Genomic DNA, 20,043 nt, shown 5'->3' with positions numbered 1-20,043 from the left:
TGATAGGCACAGCACCGTGAGGCTCATTACTCACATCCTCTGCAACCCCAAGTCTTGGGATGTCTGTAACCACATTTTATGTGGGCTCTGCAGACTGGTGTTGGGTATACAAGAGGGAGGAGATGGAGATTTTGCTCACATCCAAGTGCTCCTGAGTGTGGCCAACGAGGAACTAGAGCTGGGATGTTCATAGAAGGGGGCAGAGAGGGGCTTGGCCTTGGATAGAAACGAGTTTAGAGTGGTGGCTCCCCTACTTCTTGGCTGTTAGCTTCTCTGATCCTCATTATCTTCGTGTGAAAAGGAATGCCTGGGGCCTGAAGTTGTGATAAGATCGTGCACCCTGGAGACATGGTATCACCTTCATTATCATTGTTTTTGCCAGAGACAGGAGGAGGGGCCTAGCCTTCCTCTCTCAGAAGTAGTTATGAGGAGGGATCAAAGGAAGTTGGTGACTGGGCAGCAAACAGCACGGTGTCTACATCGTGGACTGCCAGGCCATCTCTTTTCAATATCGAGCACATATTGTGTGTGCCTTCCTAGCTCACACAGTCCCTTGGGCAGATGAGAAACTTTAAACGGAAAGGTAGGGGTGCCCGGCTTGCTCAGACACAGTTGCAGCCTCCCTGCCCTCCCACCTTTCCAGCGCATCTTTTACCGGAACCCGCTGTGACCTTGGGCAAATCTTTGGCTGCCTCAGTTTCCCCACTGTGGTGGGAGAATTGATTTCGAGGGGGGTCAGGTGTGCAAAATGTCCTAAATTTTAAGGTAAATTCAGCACTACCCCTCCCCAAGTCCTCTGCTCCTTTTGGGTGCCCAGCTGAGCGCCAGGAGAGTGTGGCGGGGAGCAATAACGTCAAGAGAGTGCCTTTTTGCTCATTTACTACACGGGGGCCTAACGCCCTCCTGGCCCCAGCGCCGCACCTGGCCTCTTCAGCCCTCCAGGTGACCAAGATGCAGAGGTGAGGACCTGCGCTCCGCGGCCCCAGGTGCCCGCCCCTGCCCGGCTCCGCCCTGCGGGAAGGTGAGGCCGGGGGCGGGGCGCGGCGGCCGGGGTTGGGGGCGGCCGGGCTGGGTGACTACCCTGCCGCCCAACTGGCCCTCACCTGCCACCCTCGGATGTGGCCGCGACCTCTGTGCCTGCCAATCATGCTGCTGCTGCTGCTGTCGCTGCTGCTGTTGCTGGAACCTGGACCCAGACCCAGTGCCGGTGAGTGAGGAGGACCCCAGAGCTCCCAGGTCTCGCCAGCTCTCTGTAGGGCAGGAGCCCTCCTTCCCACCCCTGCTTCTAACATACACCCGCTCATCTTTCCTGGGAACCGGGGAGCTCTAGGCCACACTCACTCTTCTTAGGGACTCTAAAGTAGCCCAGCCTTTCCCTTGGGGCTCAGAGTCCTCTGCAGACATCCTTCCCGCAGCCCTCTCCAAGCAACTTGGAGCCTCCACACTGGGGTCCTGGGCACTGACGCTTCACTCCACCTGTCCTTGGGGCAAAAGCACCAGATGGACACGAGAGGGAAGAGGATTGGGACTGGGTGGAGGGGCTGGGCTGGGAGGAGGGAGAGCAAGTGTTCCCCTTCTCATCCACCCGTGGAACCCCCTCAGCAAGGTACCCTTGGTGAGTGCCTGTTTCCAGGGTGCACAGATACATGCACTCACAGGAATCCACAGACACTGTCAGCACAGAGAAGCAGAGCCCCTGGACTCACCTGAGCACTTAGGTGAGTGGCTCACACAGACCCATACTGCAGACACAGGCAAATAGCCCATGGGGCACACGTGCACACGCAACTCAAGGAAAACAGAGACAGCCTCCAGGGCACATGAGATGCACCATGGACACGCACACACACTTATGGGCACATAGGATGCTCAGACAGCCCTGGCACTCCCAGAGGAGGCTTCAGTGGGCAGACAGAGCAAACAGACCCCAGCATGACCTGCCCCACCTCTGTTGGCACAGAGGGAGTGTTTTACTTTGTGCTAACACAGTGCCTGGTGGCCACCCATGCCTGGGCCTGCCACGAAGCAGTTCCTAAGCCTCTGAGATACCATAGAGTGATCAGGTCAGGGTAAGAGGGGACCTGTAGGGATAGCTTCAGGGTATGACATTAGGACTGAGGCCTTTTCAGGGGGTGCTTACCGGGGAAGTGTTCCCATGGGGCTTGGTGGATCCAGAGGTCAAGGGACCTTTCCTGGAAATTCTGTGCCAGGGCATCCAGAGCTGCCCAAGTCAGATATTTGCTCTCAAAGTCCTGCCAGGCTGGAGGGTTCTCCCATCGGCAGCTGCAGCAAAGTATGGGGAGGGCCCCTGTGTCTATCTGTGGGGCAAGGCAGATTCTGGAAGTAGATAGCCCACGAGCAGGATGAGGATGGGGTCCAGGTATTTGTGGCAGAGTGTGTATGTGACAGGGTATACAGGGTATAGAGAGATGAGAGGGTTTGAGTCCTGCCAGGCCTTGAGGCACAGTGATGCCCCAGAGCTTGTCCAGACTCAGAGGACACCCCAGGAGGTTTGAGGCAGAGACACAGGCTGCGGGGAGAGGGAAGCCTGGTCATAAAAGAGGACAGGGAAGCTTTGAACTCTAAACTCACTTGTACATTTTCTTCCTATTGGATCCATCTCTGTTTCCCCATACTAATATACTGCTTTCTGAGCAAGGAAAAAAAAAAACTCGAACTGAAACCTGGTCTGGACTCCTCAAAAAAGTCAGTGAGATAAGAACATGTTCTAGATAAAAAAAAAAAAAAGAGAGAGAGAGATGAAAGAGAAGAGATGACCAAATGCAGCACCTGGACCTTCCCTGGATCCTCAGTCACCAAGGAGTGGAGAGAGGATTCTCAGGAAGTGCTCTGCTGCCCATGACCCTTGGCTCTGTCACCCTGAAAGGCCCTTTTCCCCTGCTGTTACCATGCTAGGAGGGAGGAGCAGTGGTCTGTGACTCAGAGCCTGGGTAGGACCCTCAGCCCAGGCTCTTGCTGGCAGTAGAGTATGAGAGGTACCTTCCCCAGCTGGCCTACTCTTTTTCACCTGTCCAGTGCAAAAATGCCAGTCACATCTGCAAGTATTGGGCACCACTGTGTGTCAGAGCTGTACCAGAATCCAGAGAGATACTGGGCTTGGGCAGAGGGGCCTCCCTGTCTGGGTACTGCCAATGAATAAGAGGAAATGCAAAGGGCCCTGAGGCAGGGGCTGGGAAACCCCCATGGAGAAGACCTCCTTGACAGGGAGTGTACTTAGCGCACCTCTGATTCTCAGTGCCCAGAACAGGTAACTGGACAAACATTTGATGCCTAACTCACAATCTGACTGTATCCAGAGTTGATAGGACAGGGGATTGGTAAGTGGGGCATTCCAGGAAGTGGGAGCAGCCTGTGCAAAGGCCCAGGGGCATGATATCTTATGTACTACAGTCTGTGACTATTCCTCCCCCGTCCTGCCCAAGGCTGCCTTGAAGACATTGATTATAATAGTTAGGCCTTGCCATGGGTCATGTGGTTTTCGTGCATTATCTTACTTCTTTCTATGAGTTGAGATCACCTTACCTCCTATTTCACAAAGAAACAGGGCACAAAGAAGTTAGTAATTTGTCCAAAGTTATATAGCTAGGAAGTGAGATACAAACCTACAAACCCAGACAAGTCTGGCTGCAACATCCAGGCCTTTTTCAGGTCATTGTCCCTCTGTAGGGCCAGGGAAGCCCTGACATGCAGCCTCTGTCTGACCTTTGTTTACCACTACCACATTCCCAGCCTCTAGGAGATCACATGTGCATCGACGTGGGCTCCTGGAACTGGCGGGTACTATGAATTGTGTTGGTACCCGAACCCCAATTGCCTATGTGAACTATGGCTGCTACTGTGGCCTGGGTGGCCGCGGCCTGCCCCAGGATGCCATTGACTGGTGAGTACATGCTTGGGCCTAAGCTAAAAGGTATTCCACCCTTGGGGGTAGTTAAGACCTACAAGGAAATACCCAAAACCTTAGCATGTGGTACTCCCTTGTAGGCAGGGGACCTCCTGGATAATGTGGCCACTGAGGCCAGATCTTGGTGCCAGCTGCAATGGGTTGATTACATTGCCTAAAAACTAACATAAAGGTAGCCAGATTATTATACCCCAGGGACTACTCTGAGGCTCCCTGTGAGTCCTTACAATAACCCCATTTCATAGACAAAGAAATTGAGGCACAGAAAGATTAGGTAATGTGTCTGGGGACACACAGAGAGGAAGGTGTGGGAGCTGGTATTTGAACCTAGACGGGTTCTTGCTTGCCATCTAAAATATGCCTGCCCTGTGCAAGTCTGGGGCTAAGATCTCTCTGTGACTTCCTCTCATTTCCTGTCACTGCCATCTATGGAGACAGCCATGAAAGTCATCCTCATTTTAAAGATGAGAACTCTGAGGCTCAGAGAGGCTCAGTCACTCATTTCCACAAAGCTCATAGGTAGCAGAGGGCAGAGTTTGGCTGCCTTTCCCCTAGCCTGGAGGCCGTGATGGTCACCAGGAGGTCTTTATTTACCCTCATGTCTTGGATTCATCAGCTTTCCTCTGCGAGCTCCTGCACTCTGATTGTTTGGTTCCTGTGTGTCCTTCAGATGTGGCTCCCCACTCCAGGAAGACTTCTCTGAAACCTAGCTGGGTCTGCCACCTTGTCTGGGCTCCCAGGGTCCCCAGGGCTTACACCAAATCTTAGCACTTCTCACCAACCATGTGTCTGGTGGCTACCTTCCTTACCAGATTGGGCTCCCTGAAATGCTGGCCTGTGCACACCAGGCCTCATTGAGGGATTGGCAAAGTGTGGCTGATAGGCAGGTGGAGAGAACACCTGTGAATGAATGAGTGAGTGAATGAATGATTAACAGGTATGGGGGGATATGAGTCTTCCTCTGGGAATTGTTCCACAGTAGATGTTTTCTGAGGTCCTATTATGTGGCAGGGCCTGGGCTGGGCCTTAGGGCACTGGATATAGATGCTAAGGTTACCTTTATAAACCTGCCCTAAGTGAAAAGAACCTGGCTTCATGAGAGGGTATATACTAGGGAGGTCAGGTGAAGCCAGATGATATCCTATGCAGGGGGCTGGTGCTTGGGCTGAGATCTAGAAGACAGGAGTAGGCATGCAGCGGTCCCAGGCAGAGGGTGTAACATGGGCAATGCCAGGAGGGCGCAGAGGCTTGGCTCACTCCAGGAATAGAGAGACGGCTAGTGGAGCTGAAGCTCAGAGACTCAGAGTGGAGCAGGCAAGTGGGCAGCACGTGGCATGGTCTTAGCCGGGACTGGAGATGGTGCAGATGCTAGGGCCAGCACATGGGTCCTTCCAGGGACAAAGCTTAGACTTGAAGATGCTGGCTCCTTGGGGGTCTTCACTCACCCAAAGTCCCAGCAAGGAAGGGTGGCCACACTGCCTTCACCCACCTGCCAGTCTGCCCATGTGACATCCACAGGTGCTGCCATCGCCACGACTGCTGTTATACTCGTGCTGAGGAAGCTGGGTGCAGGCCCAAGACAGAGCGCTACTCCTGGCAATGTGTGAATCAGAGCATCCTGTGTGGTAAGTCCCTGGTGCCACACATGCCGACCTCCCACAAGTGTCCCCTGGACATCCCCACAGAGACAGGCAACTTCCATGCCCTATTGCACTAACATACCACTGCTTCCAACGCTCCATAGACCATGCTCGAGTTTATCTAATATAAGTGATCTTTATAGTGCAGAGCACTTGGGGGAAAAAGCTAAGAAACCTATTTTTTATGTATCTGGACAAAAAGGAAGAAGACAGAAATGACACTAGGTATAAATAACCTAAATATGCATGAGAAGGAGGTTAAGCAAATAAACAAATAATGTGGTCTCACTGTGGAAGACTGCAGGCTGGAGGGAGGGTAAGGCCACGCCATATGGTGACAGAGAAAGATGGTGAGTTAAAAAGCCAACTGCAGAATGACTTTTCCAGTGCAGCACCAATTGTGTGTTTGTTTAAAAAAAGGAAAACAAAAAACAACTTGCAAAGTAATACCATACTACTTTCCTTGGCCATGTGTAGGTATATACAAAGGTCAGAAAAAGATGGGTAAGGGTACACTCCAAACTGAGGATGACTGGTCATCTCTAGTGAAAAGATCAGGTTGAGGGAGCAATGGTACAAGGCAATTGCATGTTCTCTGTGTATTTTCACTATTTACAAAGAATGTCTGTCAGTTACTTGTGAATTAAAAGTTTAAAAGGAAAGTAATATGTAGCCTGAAGTGTTTAAGAGTGAAGCACGCTGATGTCTACAATGTATTTTGAAGCACATCAGAACAAAACAAAACAAAAGGCAGATGGGTGGATAGAGAGAGGATTGGGCAGATAGGGGAAAAGTGATGAAGCAGAATATTCACCTGTGTAATGGATATACAAGTGTTCTCTGAACAATTTCTTCAACTTCTCTGTCTTTGAAACTTTTCACAATAAAATGTTAGAAACAAACAAAATAAATCAAAGAAGATAGTAGGAGGGTTCCCTATCTCTATTTCCTCACCTCCAACCACTGTGTGGGAGCCTCTCAGCAGTGGATCTGGCTCCACCTTGGCAGGGTGTGATGACCCCCTGCCCTAAACATTCTGTGTGAGGAGGGCCAGAGGCCATGGCTGGGTCCCATTCTAGTAGACAGAGCTGTATAGAACCCAGACTGAGCCTGTACCCTGAGTGCCCATTTCCTTGACCCTTCTTGCCTAAGGTTGAGCCAGATGACAGTGGCCTCTTCCCACTTGGGAACCCCAGGAGAAGGTCATTCCCTTCCTGGGACACACCTTCATCTCTACAAAGTGGATATAATCACATTACAAATTGATGTCCCTTGAACCATGTTTGTCCTATAAATGTTTTTCTTTATCTACACAGTGTTTGGAAAAAACAATTTGAGCCAATATTTGAAAAAAGAAAACATCTCACATAAAGACCTGAACTTCTGAATGTTTAGATTTCCTTAAAAAAAAAATAGAGGCTTTAACAGCATCGGACCCAGTAGCTAAAATCGGCTGGAGCTTAGAGGGGCTGCCACTTACAGGCAGGGCTGTCTCTCATCTGCCTCTGGCCCCACTAGGTCCTACTTTCTGTCTGATATTGAGAACAAGTGTTGATTACCATATATCATATTCTTTGTGCTGTTGATTTTGTTATACAAGAGAAATATTTCTAACAAACCCAGGAAAACAAAAGGTAGAGCAAAGGAGCTGAGGGTTTCAAGAAAAGCAAGAGTGCTGAGGCCACTGACACATGAGGATGGAGCATCCTGTGTTTGAGGTGCTGCCTTTGCTTCACTGGGGTACTGCCTGCCCCAGTGAACACAATGAGTTTATAAACCTTCACCTATGGATCAATCAATAGCTTCTACCTTAGTTCATTTCTAGTCATGTGACCATGGGCAAGTTCTCATCTATGAGATCCTCAGTTTTCTCATCAGTGAACTGAGTTAAAAATCAAGGCTGCCTGTTATGAGGACAGAATGATAATGACATGATTCTTCATGTTTATAGAAGTCATGGAAGAAGAGCTCCAACACAGATTCCTCAGTGGAGAAGATGCACCGGGTTCCCTCTGAGCATGCAGCTTTGTGTGAACTCAGTGCTAAGTAACCCTGAGCCCCCAAATTTTGAAAGTTAGTTGTCTTACAATTTTCTTTTAATCTTTCTAATTGTGTGGAGGGGAAAATCTCAGTTCAGTGCTACTCTAGCTTTAACATCTCTTAAACACTTGCCGACCCCTTTTTAACAGAAAGAGTGGGCTTCTGGCTTATCTTATTTAAGAACAATTGTATACCTAAATCTAATTTTGGCTTTTAAAAAGATTCCTTGTGCCTATCTACCTGCCTATAAGTTTATTTCTCTTTAACTACAGCAATGTGTATTTAATGAGGATAATTGTCACATAAACCATTCTCACATCACAGTATACAATTTTATATAGATAACCTACTGCTAAGGTTAAAAGAAAAATAACACTGCAGTGAAAATTGTGTCTCTTGGGACAATCTTACCTGATTTTGAAACAAAGCAGAAAGAAATTTTTAAGATTATATTCTGATGTTTGATGTTTTCCATTATGGTTTCCTTTCAAATGAATATTAATTAAAAAGTAAAATCAATTGAAAAAACTAAGGCCAGACACACTGGCTCACACCTGTAATCCTAGCACATGGGGGGGAACTCCTGAGCTCAGGGGTTTGAGACCAGCCTGAGCCAAGAGTGAGACCCTGCCTTTAAAACAATAGCCAGGCATTGTGGCAGGCACCTATAGTTCCAGCTACTAGAGAAGCTAAAGCAAGAGGATTGCTTGAGCCCAAGAACTTGAGGTTGCTGTGAACTGTGGCACCACAGCACTCTACCAAGGGTGACAAAGTCTTACTTTGTCTTAAAAAAAAAACAACCAGGAAGTGAGCAATAGTTCAGACAGAATATAGGTAAGGCTTAAATTTAGGCAGTGAGACTTGAAGTTATCTGAAGTGGCTCCATCCCTTTTATTTCTATTTTCTTTTAAATGAAAATAAATATAACATTAAAAACCATTTTAAAGTATACAGTTCAGTGATATTTAGTATATTCAAATGTTGCCCAAGAATTACCAAAACATTTTCATCATTGCTCCTCAAAAACTCCAGGCCCACGGAGCAGGTCTACTCCTTCCTATCAGTCTGCTCTCCGTCTCTGTGAATCTGCCTTATCTAGACATTGCAAGTAAGGAGAATCATGCAGTATGTGATCTTTGTGTCTGACAGCTTTCACTTACCACAGTGTTTCTGAGGTTCATTCATGCTATGGTGTGTATTAGTACAGCTATTCATGGACAAGTATTTATTTGAATAGCTGTTTTCAATTCTTTGGAGAATATACCTGGGATTACTGAGTCATATATACCTTCCTATTTTACTTTTTGAGGAAACACCAAACTTTTCCACAGCAGATACATCATTTTATATACCAGCGATGTATGGGGAATCCAGTTTCTTCACATCCATGGCAACATTATTTTCTAGGTTCTTTTTTACTAGTGATATGAGGTAATCTCTCATTTTGATTTTGATTTGCACATCTTGTCGTGTGCTTCTTGGTCATTTTTATATGTTCTTTGGACAAATGTCTATTCAAACCCATTTTGAATTGAGCTGTTTGTCTTTTTGTTGTTGAGTTGTATGAGTTCTTTATATATCCTGGGTACTGTACCTGTATCTGATGTGTCATCTGCAAATATCTTCTCCCATTCTGTAGGTGGCCTTTCACTTTCTTGATAATATCCTTGATGCAAAAAAGGGTTTTGATTTTGGGCAGTGCCTGTAGCTCAAAGGAGTAGGGCAGTAGCCCCATATGTTGGAGGTGGCAGGTTCAAGCCCAGCCTAAAACTGAAAAAAAAAAAAAAAGGTTTTGATTTTGATGAAGTTCAACTTATCTGTTTTATTTTTTGTTGCTCAGGTTTTTGATATCCTAAGAATCCACTGCAAAATCCAAGCTTAAGAAGGTTACTTCTGTTTTCCTTTTAATATTTTTTTTAATTTTACCTCTTACATTTAGATTCATTTCAAGTTAATATTTATGCATGAAGTTAGGTAGGAGGGTTTAGCTTCATTCTTTTGTATGTTGTTATCCAGTTCTCTCAGCACCATTTGTTGAAGAGATTCTTTGTTCCCCCAAATGGTCTTGGTCCTCCATGGATGAGGCTCCATTATTTTGAACTAATGGCCTGACCAAACTGATCCTCAGTCTCCTCACCTAGAAGATGGGTATTGTGAAGATGAGAAAGGGTTTAACATGATAAACAGACTGAAGAGGGATTTCTCTCTCTTTCTCCTCTCATCCTGATATGAGCTCCTCTCTGACTTCTGCTTACTTCCTCTAAAGCAGTGGTTCTCAACCTATGGGTCACGACCCCTTTGTAACAATGAAAATACATCATGGCATTACGAAGGTTGAGAACCACTGCTCTAAAGAAGGAATTAAAGATCCCATGTGATCTTTCCTAAAACTTCAGCTTCTGCTGACTTGGTCTGATCTGGGGCAGAGAGACTATCATAAAGCTTACAAGAAGTAAATTTTTAGATATGTATGGATTCTCAGCTGTAATTCCTTACTACGAGTTAGGGGTGGCCTAAGAGCGAAGCTAAATTAATATGGGGATATAATATAGATTTTTTTTTTTTTTAGAATTGAAAATGCCCCAGGCATCATCTCATTCAATCCTTGTATTTAGAGTTAGAAAAGAGTAAGTAACTTGTCCCTAAAATGTCTCCTTCCAGTGTGGGCAGAGAGGAGGTGAAATGGGGCCTGAATGAGAAATCTGCTAAATATCTTCCCCTTCTCCCTTCAGCTTGCATGTTCTGTCGGTTTCTACCCATGTGAGGATGATGTTTATAAAATCCCAGTGTGTCTGCTGGTGGAGTCTATGCCTGTTTACAGAACGGTCCTCCCTGAACCAAATGAAAAGAACCAAAACACCTATTATGGATTTTTGGCAAAAAATATTACCTTATTCTGTTTGGAAATATTTTAAACATAGTTGTTTGTTTAATTACAGGTTTTGCCCATCTTCCATTTATGGGCCTGACTTAAAAATATTAAAATTTTTTTTAACCTATAATAATATTTACTGGCAAGTCTTAATTTTAAGCCTAACCTTTGGGAGATATTTTCCCTTTTAAGTTTTATTCTTCTCGAAAAATGTTATGCCATCGGGTTTCTGAGGCCATGGAGCAATGGGGCCAAGTCTTGCTTTTGAAAGTCTCTTCCTAGCTTTGGGAGAAGAGGGCAAGAGGGGTACAGGTATTGGATTAGGAGATCCTGGCTGGATCCTGGTCTACCTCTTCCCAGTTGTGTGACATTAAACAAGTTACTGAACCTCACTTTCCTCATGGAGCCTCACTTTCCTCATCCTTGAAATGGGAATAATAGAACATTGTTGTTGGCTTTGTGTGAGTACTGGAGACAATACATTGTCTGTTATTCTCATTTCAATATATCTATATTCTTAATAAATGTTATTGAGAATCTACTCTGTGCTAGGCTCCATGCTAGGTTTTGGGCAAGACAGAGCAGCAAGGTACTGTAGACTAAAAGGGGGAGGGGCTGGGCACAGCAGCTCACACCTGTAATCTAAGCACTTTGGGAGGCTGAGGTGAGAGGATCAAGATCACTTGAGGCCAGGAGTTCCAGACCAGCCTGGGCAACATAGTCAGACCTTGTTTCTATTTTTTAAAAAAATTAGCCAGGTGTGGTGGCAAATGCTTAGATGCCTGCTACTCAGAAGACTGAGGCAAGAGAATTACTTGAGCCCAGGAATTCAAAGCTGCAGTGAGCTGTGATTGGGTCACTGCACTCCAGCCTTGGTGACAAAGTGAGAGCCTGTTTCCTAAAAAAAAAAGAAAAAAAAATTTAAAAAGAAAGGAGATAGAGAATAGTGCATGTGCCAAGCACTTTTATAAATACTATGTACCTATAAAATAAAGTGGATGAAGTACTGTACCTGCTATATCATGAATAGACTTTGAAAATGTTGTTAAGTAAAAGAAGCTAGACACAAAAGGTCACATATCGGATGATTCCATTTCATATGATTCCATCGTATGAAATCTCAGCCCAGGCAAATCTATAGAGGTAGAAAGCAGACTAGTGGTTGCAGGAGAGGAAAATGGGGATTGACCGCTGAAGGGGTAATAAAAATGTTTTAGAGCTGGATAGATGCCCAGTATTGTGAGAGTACTATATGCCCCTGACTTGTACACTTTAAAATGGTTAATAATAATTAATTTTATCTTGTGAAATTTTTGCCTCAAAAAAAAAAAAGAGGAGTGCAAGGTGAGGGGTCCTCTTATTTTATTTTATTTTTTATTTGAGATTGGTATAAGGGTACAGACAATTAGGTCATATTGTTTGCATTTATTAGATAAAGTCCAAGTTGTACTTGAGCCCTTCATCCAGGAAGTATCTGGTACACTCTTACATTATGCCCATTAGCTCACCAAACCCTCTCTTCCTCCCTCCTCCCTCACCATTTGGATGAAGTTTAATCCACAATTGCCAGGATGTGGAATCAGCCCAAGTGTCCATCAATCTGTGAATGGATTAATAAATGGTGGGGTATATATACCACGCAGTACTATTCAGCCACAAAAAAGATGGAGACTTCACATTTTTTATACTTTCCTAGATGATTTGGAGAATACCCTCCTAAGTATCATAAGAATAGAAAGTATCAAATGTAGTCAATACTAATATGAAACCAATAGATGAACAACTACACTCCCACAGGAGAGGGGTCCTCTTTTATTGAGGGTTGGGGTAAGAGACAGTTTCACTGGAGGAGATACTGGAACAGCCCTAAGGTGGGAATGAGTGCCGGGGGGGGGGGCTCTGAAGAGCCCAAGGAGGGCAGTCAGACTGGAGCAGAGTCTGCCAGAGTGAGAGCAGCAGGCGACCATGTAAGAGAGCAGCGAGAGCTGCGTGGTGGGCACTGGAGGCTTCCTCTGAGAGAGGGGAGAGCCAAGGAGGGTTCTTTGGGTTTTTTGTTTGTTTAGTTTTGTTTTTTTGAGACAGAGTCTCACTATGTCATCCTCGGTAGAGTGCTGTGGCATCACAGGTCACAGCAACCTCAAACTCCTGGCCTAAGTGATTCTCTTGCCTCAGCCTCCCAAGTAGCTGGGACTACAGGCACCTGCCACAATGACCGGTTATTTTTTGGTCGTAGTTGTCATTGTTGTTTAGTAGGCCCAGGCCGGGTTCAAACCTGCTTGCCTTGGTGTATGTGGCTGGAGCCCTACCGCTGAGCTACGGGTGCCAAGCCATGAGGGAGGGTTTTGAGCAGAGGAGGGACACGATCCGATGATCTGATATGTGTTTTAGTCAAATCACTCTGGCCGTGTGAAACATATCCTGGAGGGAGCACAAGTGAACACTAGGTGCTGGTCATGAGGCTGTTGTACTGGTCTTGGTGAGATGTGGCTCAGGCAAGGGGAGGACATTGAAGATGGTGCCAGGAGCTGGCTTTTGGAGAAGTTTGGCCAGAAAGTAGAACCACAGGATTTTCTGGGGATGAGTGAGGGTATGAGGTGGAAAGGAGCTGGCCAGAGTGTTTGTCCCAGTCGTTCTGTGCTCTCCTAACCTTGGATATTGTGGGCTGGCGTGGGGCCATCGTCAGGAAGCCACAGTGGCACCCTCCTCCAGGAGTCCCCCCCACAGCGCATCACTAGCTCTGAGGTGTCTGCTGAGCAGCAGCTCATGGAGAGTTTACAGGCAGGAGGGCATACTGCTTGCTGCACTGGCTGGTCCTATTACCAATTTTTGCATGCGTTACTTTTATCTATCATCCATCCATCCAGCTAACTAACCATTCATCTAAGCATTCATTTATTAATGTATACTTTAAAAAAATTCAGGCCAGGTGCAGTGGCTCACGCCTAGAACTCTGGAAGTCTGAGGCAGGAAGATCCCTTGAGGCCAGGAGTTTGAGACCAGCCTGAGCAAAAGCGTGAACCTATCTCTACAAAAAAAAAAAAAAAAAAAAATTGAAAATTTATAGAAAAATTAGCCAGATGTGATGGGTGCCTGTGGTCTTAGCTATATTTTAAAAAATATGGCGGTATTTTTTTTTTATTTTTGTCATAAGTATAAGCTGTGTTCCCTGTCATTAAAATTCTATTAGACAATCCTCTGTTTATAAACCTGAATTATAACGGTTGGATCAAGGATGCTGCATCCCCTTGTTGGGGACAGACAGACCAACAGGCGTCAGGCAGAGGGGGCTGTGCCAGGCTGGGCTTGGTGGGACCCTGGTCCCCTTGCGCCTTCCTGGATTTCTCTTCTGTGAGATGAGGGGGCTGATGGCACTACCCTGAAGACCACAGGGTCCTTCGCCTGTTTCCTGCCTCTGCATAACTGCTCACTAAGCACCACCTCCCACTGTTGCTACTTTTATTGTTAGCCATTTAATGGATCATAATAGGCTGTTTACAGAGTGTGTAAAAATGGCTTTTGGAGCTGGGAGTGTCAATGTTTTGCCCTCCTTCCCAATTATGTTTCTTTGAGTATGGGACACTTAACAAATGAATTTAAATGAGACTTCCCCTGTCAGTCCTGTGTTATCCCAGCGAGGCAAGGAGGAAGTATAAATTGTGTGATGGTCTAACTAGTAGTAGAGAGGTTAAAGCTTTCTTATGCTTACTAATCTTACTAATCTGTCCTTTTTAAAAAATCAAGATCCTTCGATCTGGGTGTACATAGTCTTTAAGCAGGCAGCAGATCCAACAAGACTTTAATACTAGAGCCTAATCTTTGCTGGGTTTTGTTGGTGGTGTTCTTTGTTTTTGCCTAGTAGTTTTAAAAATCAGTTCATTATATTTATGGTATAAGATTTTTGTTTTCTATCATGGCAGTGATTGAATTTATTTAATGCAATCAATATGACATAATCTAATTAAATTGAGATTTAAGAGATCATCAATTTAATAATTGAATTAATATTAAAAAGAAAGGAATCTAAAGCAGTAAACTTTTTTTTTTTTGAGACAAAGAGAGTCTCACTCTGTTGCCCTGGGTAGGGTGTCATGGCGTCATCATAGCTCATAACAACCTCAAACTCGGGCTTAAGCCATCTTCTTGCCTCAGCCTCCTGAGTACAGGCACCTGCCATGACACCTGGCTAATCTTTGTTGTTGTTGTTGTTGTTGTTGTTTCTATTTCTAAGAGATAGTGTCTTCCTCTTGCTTAGGCTGGTCTCAAACTCCTGAGCTCAAAGCAATCCACCCACCTTAGCCTCCCAGAAAGCTAAGGTTTATAGGCATGAGCTGCCGTGCCTAGCCTAAAGGAGTAATCTTGAAATGGCCATGGCCCTGAGCAAGTCGGGGAAGCCCTGTATAGAGGCAGATGACCAGTATCTTGTTTCCTTGCCCAAATTGGGGTGCAGTGGCACAATCATAGCTCACTGTAGCCTCAAACTCCTGGGTTCAAGTGATCCTCCTGCCTCAGCTTCCCAAGTAGTTGGGACTATAGGCATGGAGCACCACACATGGCTACTTTTTAAAAATTCTTTTAGAGTCAGAGTCTTGTGGTGCTGCCCAGGTGGGTCTCCAATCCCAGCCTTAAATAATCCTCCCACTTCAGCCTTCTGAAAAAGTGCTAGGATCACACACATAAGCCACTATACCCAGATAAATCCTTTTCATTAGCTCAATTCACAGAAGGGCTGGAATATGATGACCAAAGGGTCCCAGACCTCCCACCTACAACTCTATCCCCTCATGGCACTGCCCTGTTTCTTTCTCTCTCCCTGAATATTACTCCTGGAGAGAAGCTGAACTTTCTGACTCTCATGCCTCATTTCTCTTTGTTTTCCAAAGAACTTATGCATTTTAAGAGGGCTCTTTAAAGATTAGCTGGCAACTTAAGGAGGTCAGTTTCTACTTCTTGAGCACCTACTGTATGCCCTACATCTTACCAAGTTGGTCTCTTTTCATTCTCTCAACAGCCCATAGAAATGGGTGCTATTGTTATCTCCATGTTGCTCTGAGGAAATGGAGTATGGGAAGAGACACTCCTAAAGGTGCAAGGCTGCCAAGTCCAAGTCCAAGCACAGACTCAAAGCCTCATGCTTCTTCACTCTTGTGGGAATCTGGAGGGATTTAATAGTGTATTTTTTTCATTTATGTGAATAATTAAGAGCCCATGCTAAAAGGCAGTGGTGACATGATGAAGTGACATATTCATAGTGGTTGAAGGCATAAGATTAATAAAGATAAGACTTGTAGATGACAAAATCTTTCCAAGTCAAATAATACATGTCTAGTGGTGGAATTCCCCAAACAGAAAGACGCTTGTCTTTAGGTGGCAACCTTTGCCAAGACAAAGGGGTTAGATGAAGTATGTGATTGTTACCTATAATAAGCTATTTTTTCTTGAAGAACATCTGAAAGTCTTGGAACAAGGAGGCAGAGACATGCAGGTGGGAGCACTTTATGTAGGTTTTCTCACCCTGGCTGCCCAGTAACCCTGCAGAGTGGAAAATGAGCACATTTTGTAGAGGACTTACACTGAGAGAGATTGGGCAAGGTCCCAGTGCTCAGACACAGTAGAGCAGGCAGCCTACACCCAAGGGCCTACTGCTCGTCTAAATGGATCCTCAAATAGTGTAATACTGATGCAGAAAAGAAGTCTACAGACTTTGGCCTCTGCCATCTGAAACTCTGATTCCCTTTTCTGAAAAATGGGGCTGACATCACTAGCCTCCTGGGGTTGCCGTGCTGGTGAAGATCACCCCGGGAACTGTCATGTGTCACAGAGAATTGCAGTTTATGCCTTGTCCTGACTCCAGCTTTACTGGCTCTTCTCATGTTTGCCCCTGAGTCTTTGCAGGACCCTACTCTAACTTCAGTTTCCCCACTTCTTCCAGGACCAGCAGAGAACAAATGCCAAGAACTCTTGTGCAAGTGTGACCAGGAGATTGCTTACTGCTTAGCCGGAACTGAGTACAACTTAAAACTCCTCTTCTACCCCCAGTTCCTATGTGAGCAGGACTCGCCCGAGTGTGACTGACTAGCTCCATTGCACAACGTTCTTTTGCACTGGGGAATAAAGCTCCTTTTCACGAATGAACAACAGCATTCAGTTTTGTGCAGGAGGGAATGGAAGCCGAGTGATAAAGCCACAACCCTTGTGTTTGCTTTCTTTCCCCATTCTGGAACTCAGGGCTGGAGTCCATTTCATTTCCAGTTTGAGGTCAAAAGTCCTGTGCCTATTTTATAAAACCATGACTGTATTTAGGGCTGTGTTGAGTTTGGTACCACTCTTGAGGTTTGACATTTATGAAAAGTTGGTCTTTGACGTCTAGCCTTCTCCTGGGGCTGGTTATCAAATGTGAACAAACACCTACTGTGCTCCTGGCTGTGTTCCAGATCCTGGGACACAAGGAAATAAGACAGCCACACAACACCCACCCTTGTGAAGTTCTAGTCTTATAGTTGTTAGGTTAAGACATTCTACTTTCAATGGTTAAAATTTATTTCCTGTTTATAAAAGTAGTATATACTCATTGCTTTAAAAAAAGAAGAAAAATAGACAAACATGGAGCAGGAAAAAAGAAATTCTCCAATGCCCACAGTCCAGAATAACCCTTGTTAGGGTCTTAGTGTGCTTTCCAACACCTTTTTCTATAGTTTTTTGTTTGTTTGTTTTGGTTTTTTTAGAGATAGAGTCTCACTTTATTGCCCTCAGTAGAGTGCGTGGCATCACAGCTCACAGCAACCTCCAACTCCTGGGCTTGGGCGATTCTCTTGCCTCAGCAGGCGCCCACCACAACACCTGGCTAATTTTGTTGCAGTTTGGCCAGGCCTGGACTTGAACCCGCCACCCTTGGTATAGGGGGCCTTTGCCCCACCCACTGAGCTACAGGAGCCGCCTGCTTTTCTATAGTTTTAAAATTGTAGTTGAGATTACACCATATGATTTTTTTTTTAAATCATAGCTGTGTACATTAATGCAATCATGAGGTACAATGTGTTTTTACATACCATTTGAAATATTTTCATTGAACTGGTTAACATAACCTTCACCATATTTTCTTAGTTATTGTGTTAAGACTCCACACTTAGTAAATTTAACATGTACCCTTGTAAAATGCACCACAGGTGTGGTCTCACCAGTTATCTTCCCTCTACCCATCCTTCCCCTTCACTCCCTCTCCACTTTCCCCTTTTTCTTGGGCTATAGTTGGGTTATAGCTTTGTGTGATTACATATTGGTTTCATGTAGAGCCAAGTACATTGGATACTTTTTCTTCCATTCTTGAGATACTTTGCTAAGAAGAATATGTTCCAGCTCTATCCATGTAAACATGAAAGAGGTAAAGTCTCCATCTTTATTAAGGCTGCATAATATTCCATGGGAGATTACACCATACGATTTTTATAAGTTTTCTCTATGTCATTAAAGCTCTTTGGGAACTTTATTTTAAATAGATGTATTAGATACATTTTATAGAATAACTTTTGGATATTGGAGTATATCCTGTTTTTATCCATTGCTGTGATGAAGATGCTTATAAATAAATCTTTGCCATGCCCCCTATCCCAACAGCCTATTTGTTTATCATTCTTTAGCCCAGATTTGCAGAGATGGCATTTTTGGATCAGTAAGTCTGAGTATTTTAAGTAGACACTGACATCCTCTTCTGATGCATCCAAGCCTACTATGATTGCAATGATTTTTTTTTTTTTTTTTTGGTTTGAACAGACTCACTTTGTCACCCTAGGTGGAATGCCGTGGCATCATAGCTCCCAGCAACCTCAAACTCTTGAGCTTAAGCCATCTTTTTGCCTCAGTCTCCTGAGTAGTTGCAACTATAGGCACCTGCTACACCTAGCTAGTTTTTCTATTTTTAGTAGAGAGATGGTCTCGCTCTTGCTTAGATGGGTCTTAAACTCCTCCACTCAAGCAATTTACCTGCCTCAGCCTCCCAAAGTACTAGATTACAGGCATGAGCCACCACACCCAGCTGCCAGCTATGATTATTGAAAGGCAGCCCATGCCTGTCCTGTCCCTCCTGCTGGGCAGAAGTCTCAAGAGTTCAGCACAGCCTGTCTACTATCAGCCAAGTCTCCTTTGTCCTCCTTCCCTAAGAAGATCTGGCTATTACTCATCTTTGAAGCAGGATGTAGGAGCAGGTGGGGACAGATGTGGGAGGCCATAGGTGGAGGTAGGCAACACTGGCCTGGAGTCTGGCAGTCTGTGGGTAGCCCAGGCTTGGCTTTGCCAATGCCAGCCAGCACTAGCTCAGTGACCTTTGCTAGCCGGCGTCTATCTCTTCATCCAGAAAGGAAAAGAATACTGATAATCTTGCAAGGCATGAGACCAGAATGTACAAACACTGAAATATCCCCAGACCCACAGTGCCATCAGTGTCTCTGGCAGGTCATGAGTATTAAACAGGTAGTGCTAGGCAGCCCTGGGGCCTGACAAACAAACTCAAGGAGGAAGAAAAACACTCTTTTTCCTTTCTCTTCAGATGTCTCCATGGCTCAATCAGGATCTGGAATTTAAGCGTGACTAGCAGATGATAGCAGGCAATGAAGATTTATTAAGAACCGGTTTTTCTCTATAGAGACAGGTTTTATCTATATAAAAAAAAAATCTTTATTTTTATTTCCAGTAATTTTTTCAAACTTTTCAGATGCAAAGCTTGAGTAAAATCATCACTCAAAGATACAAAGGGTTAATGAATGGTTCAAGAAGTCACAAAAGAACATTTTGGATGCAAGCTCATCCCTGCAAGGCCAGACTTCAGAGAGCTGACATCTCACACCTGCTGTTATCACACTGCAAGGAAATGAAAGGCTGTAGTTCACCTCATTCCATAATTACAATCACAGCACTTGGCGTAAATTACACTTGCTGTTTTACACATCAGGACAGGACAACAAAGATGACACAGTGTGAGATCAATTGACAAAATGCTTCTTTGAACAAAAGGACTATCCTGGAATTTATTTTACAGATTAAATTCTTAAAAACAAAACAAACCCTAAAACAACAGCTTTAAGTAGCACTGAGGCAGCTCAGCCTGCTCTTGCAAATTACTAGCCTCCATGAGTGCCTCTTGTCCAACTCATCTGTGCTCAGAGAAAGGGATCCGTATTTTCAATGATTACAAAATACAAATAAAAAACACCCCAAACTCAGAGACTACAAATCTAGCCATCATTCTGTCTCAAAATGAATCCTTTTAGAGGTTTTACCCTGAAACTTGGCAACTCTTCAATGATAGACTTGATGATTGAAGTTTGGGGTTTCCTCTGTATCTTTTCTGTGAAACTGTGTATGCCTATGACAAAATTTTATTCTTGTTTTCCTAAACTTGACTTCTAGGATAGGCCTGGCCTCAAAAAGTCTGGTCTTGAGCTCTTGGAGCCTGTGTCAGTTCCTGAGGTAAGGGCAGGAGACTGCCAATGTGGCGGCTTTCTTATGTCACCTGCAGTGCATCCTTGGAGGACCCTGAGTCTTGCCAGCTGTCATGGACTAGGCCTCCCACGTCC

The 20,043-nt window shown here is 45.0% G+C and overlaps 1 protein-coding gene across 1 annotated transcript; it reads left to right on the top strand.

Annotated features, from left to right (window-relative positions):
- Window positions 1–1,116: 1,116 nt before the first annotated feature.
- PLA2G10 (phospholipase A2 group X) lies at window positions 1,117–16,609 on the top strand. The gene is made up of 4 exons (XM_003802732.3): window positions 1,117–1,207; window positions 3,751–3,901; window positions 5,444–5,550; window positions 16,407–16,609. The coding sequence occupies exons 1-4, from the start codon at window positions 1,117–1,119 to the stop codon at window positions 16,547–16,549; spliced, it is 492 nt and encodes a 163-aa protein (XP_003802780.1). The 3' UTR covers window positions 16,550–16,609.
- Window positions 16,610–20,043: the final 3,434 nt, after the last annotated feature.

The sequence above is a fragment of the Otolemur garnettii genome, unplaced genomic scaffold (genome assembly GCF_000181295.1).
Source record: "Otolemur garnettii isolate 467f Iridium unplaced genomic scaffold, OtoGar3 scaffold00257, whole genome shotgun sequence".
In the NCBI taxonomy this organism is placed as follows: Eukaryota; Metazoa; Chordata; class Mammalia; order Primates; family Galagidae; genus Otolemur; species Otolemur garnettii.
The sequence above is the reverse complement of the archived record's forward strand: the minus strand, read 5'-3'. Positions and strand labels throughout refer to the sequence as shown.

What these genes read in the sequence shown, in the direction of transcription:
- PLA2G10 (XM_003802732.3), top strand. Translation starts at nt 1,117, where the DNA reads ATGTGGCCGCGACCTCTGTGCCTGCCAATCATGCTGCTGCTGCTGCTG. An exon ending in TGGACCCAGACCCAGTGCCG is followed by an intron (nt 1,208 to 3,750) that starts GTGAGTGAGGAG and finishes CCACATTCCCAG; the next exon opens with CCTCTAGGAGATCACATGTG. An exon ending in CCCCAGGATGCCATTGACTG is followed by an intron (nt 3,902 to 5,443) that starts GTGAGTACATGC and finishes TGACATCCACAG; the next exon opens with GTGCTGCCATCGCCACGACT.